The 6,477-nt window shown below is 53.5% G+C and overlaps 1 protein-coding gene and 1 non-coding gene across 2 annotated transcripts; both read right to left on the bottom strand.

Annotated features, from left to right (window-relative positions):
- Nucleotides 1-3,913: 3,913 nt before the first annotated feature.
- On the bottom strand, nt 3,914-3,985 carry TRNAT-UGU. Its single transcript has one exon. It is a non-coding gene; the product is annotated as a tRNA-Thr (tRNA).
- Nucleotides 3,986-4,199: 214 nt separating this feature from the next.
- Nucleotides 4,200-6,374, bottom strand: LOC119322436 (DEAD-box ATP-dependent RNA helicase 47A-like). Its single transcript, XM_037595923.1, has one exon. It carries the CDS (start codon nt 6,232-6,234, stop codon nt 4,429-4,431), a length of 1,806 nt encoding a protein of 601 aa, XP_037451820.1. The 5' UTR covers nt 6,235-6,374; the 3' UTR covers nt 4,200-4,428.
- Nucleotides 6,375-6,477: the final 103 nt, after the last annotated feature.

The raw sequence follows: 6,477 nt of genomic DNA on the forward strand, positions 1-6,477 counted from the left end.
CCGAGGCCTCAACTCTCGTGCTAAACGTTCCGCGGTCCGTAGCGTTATTTCCTCCGCTGCCCCTTGCGTCGTCTGCCTCCAGGAAACGAAACTTGCTCGCATGTCTGACTCTCTGGTGATGGAAACCCTGGGCGCCCCCTTCCTCGACTTCTACTTCCTTCCCGCGGATGGCACTCGCGGAGGCATCTTGCTTGCTTGGCGCTGCGACATGATCTCACTTTCCAGGCCTACCATTGGTGACCATCACGTCTCTGCCCTCGTCTCTCCACTTGTCGGGGATCAGCACTGGTGGCTTACGGGTGTCTACGGCCCGCAGGGCGATGATGACAAAATTGCCTTTCTTGGCGAGTTGCACGAGTTTCGCGACACATGTGCCGACCCTTGGCTCATTGGAGGAGACTTCAACATGATCACCTCCGCTGCCGATAAGAACAACAACAGGCTCAACCACCGAACTATGAGTCGTTTTCGCCGCTTCATCGCCGACCTCGAGCTTCGTGACATCCACCTCCACGGCCGTCGATACACTTGGTCCAACGAGCAGGAGAACCCCACCCTCGTCCACAACGATCGTGTGCTCTGCAGCTCGACCTGGGATGTTGCACAACCCCAGTGCCTTCTGCGCTGTCTCTCCTCGGTGGCGTCCGATCACTCCCCTCTCTTCCTGGACTGCACGGCACACAACAACCAGGCCAAGCGCTTCCACTTTGAGCGGTTTTGGCCGAAGCTCAACGACTACCTGGACGTGGTTTCTGATGCCTGGAACTCCACCCCGCCGCACCCTGATCCATTCCGGCGCCTGTACGCTCGCCTCAAGATTACCGCTCGGCGCTTGCGGAGCTGGGGCTCGAAATCCCTGGGAGGCATTTCTTTGCAGCTCACGGTCGCTCGCGTCGACGAGGCACAGGATCGGCGCCCGCTCACAGCTCCGGAGGCCTGGCTGCGGCGGCGCCTGAAATGTGCCTACCTCGGCCTCGCCTCCCTCGACCGGACGATCTCACGCCAGCACTCTAGATACTCATGGCTGCGAAATGGTGAAACCAACTCAGCCTTCCTCCGGATCCAGGCCTCTCGGCGCCTTCACAAGAAGAGGATCCTTGAGCTTCAGCACGATGGGCAGCTCCTCCTCGACGATGAGGCCATGGCAGCTGCGGCTTTCTCCCACTTCACCCATCTGCTTGGTTCCACGGATGAGCGTGACTTCACCCTCAACCTTGACATGCTTGGGGTGCCCATTTCTGACCTCTCCGGCCTCGATGCGCCATTCACCGAGGACGAAATCTGGAACGCAATCAAGCTGCTCCCCCATGGAAAGGCACCTGGGCCCGACGGTTTCACCGCCGAATTCTTATGCTCGGCCTGGCCCGTGATCAAAAAGGACATTTGCGAGGCATTTGACAAGCTCTATGCTCTCAACGGCCTTGGCTTCGGAAAGCCTAATGAGGCGCTCATCACCTTGCTACCCAAGAAGCCCGACGCGTCCTCGCTCGCTGACTATAGGCCGATCAGCCTCATCCACCTCATAGCGAAGCTTTTCGCCAAAGTGCTCTCCCTTCGCCTCCCTCCCAAACTGCCCGAGCTTGTCTCTGTCAATCAGAGCGCATTCATCGTCGGAAGATGTATCCATGACAACTTTCTCCTGGTCCAACAAACCGCCAAGCACCTCCACAACCGCAAGCTCCTGCGCGTCCTACTCAAGCTCGACATTGCCCGAGCCTTCGATTCGGTTTCCTGGCCATTTCTCCTCCAAGTCTTGCGCCATCGCGGATTCGGCCCACGTTGGCGGGAATGGATCTCCATCTTGCTCTACAGTGCAAGCACCCGCGTCCTCATCAATGGATTGCCCGGGCCACCAATCAGGCATGCTAAGGGGTTGCGCCAAGGTGACCCAGTGTCACCGATGCTATTCACCATTGTGATCGACGTGCTCAACTCCGTCATCCTACGTGCGGTACAAGCTAGAATTCTACACCGGCTCACTCCCAACCACATGGCCTCAAGTGTATCCCTCTACGCCGACGACGTGGTGGTATTCTGTCACCCAGACCGACATGACCTCGCCGCGCTCCGGGAGCTGCTGTCTGTGTTTGGAGGTGCCTCCGGCCTGCGCACCAACTTCGACAAGTGCTCTGCAACCCCCATCCAATGCCCTCCTGCTGACGAGGCGACTATAGGACTTGAGCTGGACTGCCCGGTCAAGCACTTCCCCATCACCTACCTAGGACTGCCGCTATCGGTCCGACGGATCCACTCCTCGCATCTCATGCCGTTGGTGGACAAGATGCGCAAGAAGCTGTCCACCTGGAGGGCATCCTTGCTCTCCCGCGGGGAGTGGCTCGCCCTGGTCCGGCATGTGCTTTGCGCCATGCCCGGGCACCTGCTCGCGGCTATCGCCCTCAACGCCCATGTGCTCAAACTGGTCAACCGCCTCATCCGTGAGTTCTTATGGCACGGCAGGAAGGATTCCGCCTCTGGTCACTGCGCGGTTAACTGGCGTCGCGTCTGCATGCCGCTGCAGCTCGGCGGACTAGGCATCCGCGACCTGCGACGCACCGGGCTCTCCCTCCGCACCCGCTGGCTCTGGCTCCAGGCCACAGACCGGACGCGGCCCTGGAGCCATCTACCCCTCCCTGCCGACTCTGAAACGCTGGCCATCTTTCGTGCTTCCACCCGATGGGAACTTGGTGATGGGCGCACTTGCAAATTCTGGACTGATCATTGGGTCCACGGCCAGTCCATCGCCGAGATCGCACCGGCTATCTATGCTATGCTGCCCAAGCGGCGTCGCCAACATCGCCTCGTGGCCGACGGACTCCAGGACCGGGCTTGGGTCCAGGACATCGTTGGCGCCTTGGGCCCCCTGGCGACTGTCCAGTACATCGAGCTATGGAGGCGTCTACTCCCGATTTCAACCTCCGAGCAGCCCGACATTCTTCGGTGGCGATGGACAGCGAATGGCACATACTCTGCAAAAACCTGCTACGACGCTCTCTTCCTCGGCTCTACCTCATCCCCACATGCCGAGCTCACCTGGAAGACTTGGGCCCCCCTGAGCGTCAAGTTCTTCATATGGTTGGCCCTGCAGGACCGGTGCTGGACGAACGAGCGGCATTCCCCTCGGCCACGAGCCCTTCTTCGACTGGTGGAAGGCATCCACGTCATCTGCCCCGCCTTCTCTTCGTAAGGGCACGGCCTCCCTGGTGATCATCGTCGCCTGGACCCTCTGGAAGCACAGAAATGCTTGCACCTTCGACGGCATCCGCCCGTCAGTGACCGAGGCCTCTCGAGCTGCTGGCCGAGGCAGCAATGTGGGCCACGGCTGGCGCAAAAGGACTGCGCTCCTTTGTATTTGAACCGCCTTGATCGAACCCTATAACTGTAACTTTGCGTAGCCCCGGCCACGAATGTGTTGCTTGGCCATGCGCATGTAAACTCCTCTACCTATCAATGAAATGATACGCTCTATGCGTATTCGAGAAAGAAAAAACGGTTGACGAGGGCATGTCCCCAGACTTTAACAAGGCTGCAACACCAATACACAGTGCTTTTTGGTTGCTACTTGCTGGAGAAACATAACATGAGCAGCGATGCAGATTGCTGACAAATTTGCCGCCTCCGCTCTTCAAAAGCCCTTTTTTCTTCTATCTTTTCCTGAATGTCCAAAGGAGGACATATATCTAACACAAAAGAAAAACTGGATTTTGCCACACAAAAGGGACAAGAAAAATGCAACTGACTGCTGGGCTAGTTCCACTGCATATGTAAAAAGAACCTGGATGTGTGTCGCATTTGGGTTGGGCGTGCAAAAGCCCTACGGCGTTGGCACGCATCAGGGCGAAATGCATGGAAGGATTGTGTTGCTGAGAAAGATTAAAAACATGAGGGGGGAAAGGTAGGGTGCACTGAAAAAAATTGCCCTCACGCAGGATCGAACTACGGACCTTCAGTTTACAAGACTGACGCTCTACCACTGAGCTATAAGGGCTATTTGTGAAATGTATAGCATCCGGATATACTTATTTCCAAACGAACGAAAATGGGCAGGAGTTTGCGAGCCTTTTCACATATCTCGCACGTGCAATTTCAAATATACACAGCATTAAGGCATTCTAGGAGTCATCTCACAAATCGCAGTAGCACTCCATAAGAGGGGCACCAAAACATATAATCCAGCTGTACATCAACCACACATTGAAAAATAAACAGCTGAACGTCACCAGAAAATACTGGTAATTTTCAAATTTCAATGCCTGCACTCCTGCTAAATGCCACCAGCAAAAAAGGACAAAGTATTTTCCAATGTATCTAGTCTCCGCTGAGCAAAAGTATTAAGTGCCAACATTTTAATAAAATACAGTCGGACTAAATGCCAAGGAAAAGCAGTACCACTTAAGACAAACTAAAACGATAGTTGAACAACGCAGAGTTTTATTCCACGTCTTCCTCTTTATGAACGGTAATCTGGCCTTCAGTGAATTCGCATGGCTTGATGGCCACACCTAACTGCTTACGCATTTTCCTCATGATAAATGCCTCACTTTCTTCACATATTGAGACCACGGTCCCTTTCCGCCCAAGACGTCCAGTCCGGCCAGCTCTGTGGGCGTAGTGCGTAGAGTCTGTGGGAAGATCCAGGTTGATCACAAGGTCGCATTCTGGTATGTCCAGTCCTCTGGCGGACAGCTCGTTTGTGACCAGAACCCTGAATTCACCTGCCTTGAACTTTTTTAGAACTGTTGACCTTGCAAGCTTCCCAAGATCTCCATGTAGCTCGATAGCTTTCATCCCACGGGCCTCCAACTTAAACACAACATCCTTCAGTGGCTTGGTGTTGTTCATAAATGCAATCACCGTCTCTGCTTCCAGGGCATGGATGCATCTCCTTACGGTGTCAACTTTGTGATGAGCCTTGGTTGTACAGTAGTAATGCTCCAACGATGGCGGTAAGCTGTCAACTGCAGCTTGATTCACTGACATTGTTGGAGAATCAGAGTTAGGGTCACCCTGGGACAGCATGGGCCTTGGAACAGTGATCGAGTCAAGCGGGACTACACTCTTAGCCCTAACAAGAACTGGATCATGGCCCCAACTCCTGGCTGCACGTATAACTGAAAACGGCACTGTTGCTGAAACCAAGATTGTCTGACGGTCAGACCGCCTAGCAAGTGGACCAAGGATGTGACTAGAAGATGAAGTGCTAGGTTTCCTTCCAACGTGCTCCAGTATTCTATGCATATCCTCACGGTAATTGAATGATAAGAGCTGGTCAACTTCATCCAGTACAAGAAAACGGCAGTTATGAGTTTGTAGCTTACCCGCCGCTGAAATTTCCGAAATGCGGCCAGGTGTTCCAACAACAATAATAGGCTTGTTCTTCTTCAGTGCTTCCTCTTGCCTCGAACGGTTAGCACCGCCAACAAGCTGCTGGACAAGTCTCTTATCATCAGGACCCAAAATCTTCTCCACTTCTCGCACTATCTGCATCCCTAGTTCTCTTGAAGGAGCAACAACAACAGCTTCTATACCTGATCTCTTTTCAGAATTACCCTGTTCTCTAGCCCTCTTCAGGGGCCCTATTTCAGAAAGAATAGGGAGAAGGTACGCAAGTGTTTTCCCTGACCCAGTATATGATTGGATAACCGCATCATGCCTTTGAGATATGACAGGAATAGAAGCGGACTGGACCTCAGTTGGAGAGGTCAGGCCTTCCTTGTTCAGCCGGTCAATGAGCAAAGGCGGCAGACCGAGCTCTTCAAATGAACTTGCAGAAAATAAAGCCTCATCGATCTTCAGTTTCTTCTTCACCACTGGCGACTTTGGTAAGGCACTCTTCGCTGGCTTCAGATCAAGCGAAGAAACCTTCTTTGGTTTCACACTGAAAGCAGAATCTCTTGAGTTTGGCTTCGGCCCTCCAGTTCGTGGCCCCCTTTCCTTCTTCACATAATCAGCTTTGCTTTCTGGCACCCTTTCCTTCTTCACGTAATCAGCTTTGCTTTGTGGCATCCTTTCCTTCTTCACATAATCAGCTTTGCTTTGGACTTCCAGGCTAGCCAGAGTTAGTGTGCTGCCACTATCCTGGACAGTTTGACTACCCCGCCAAGCAGTCTGATGGAACCCTGATGCCCGTGGCAACGACAGCATTCTGAACGGGAGATGGTCACCGATGACAAAGCATGACCGAGATGACGCCAGCGCAAGAACATTCCGATGAACTTGCCCGATAATTAGCCTCATTTATGCTATTACTGAACAATGTCAAACGCAGTACCTCAGCTCGATAACCGTAGTTATGTTTCAAACACTTTATATCTCAGCAACTTCAGGGCAGGGTGCGCTTGTGGCTGTGCGAAATAATCAGGCAACCGGGTCAGGTGAGTCACAAAACCAGGGGCGGATCTAGACAACGCGCCGGTGTGCACACAAGAAAATTGGGGGAAATTAGTTTGAGAATAAGTAATCAACGGATGACCAAAAGCT

This window comes from Triticum dicoccoides, chromosome 6B (genome assembly GCF_002162155.2).
Source record: "Triticum dicoccoides isolate Atlit2015 ecotype Zavitan chromosome 6B, WEW_v2.0, whole genome shotgun sequence".
Lineage (NCBI taxonomy): Eukaryota > Viridiplantae > Streptophyta > Magnoliopsida > Poales > Poaceae > Triticum > Triticum dicoccoides.

Coding starts and splice junctions, on each gene's coding strand:
- LOC119322436 (XM_037595923.1), bottom strand. CDS start 6,234: ATGAGGCTAATTATCGGGCAAGTTCATCGGAATGTTCTTGCGCTGGCG.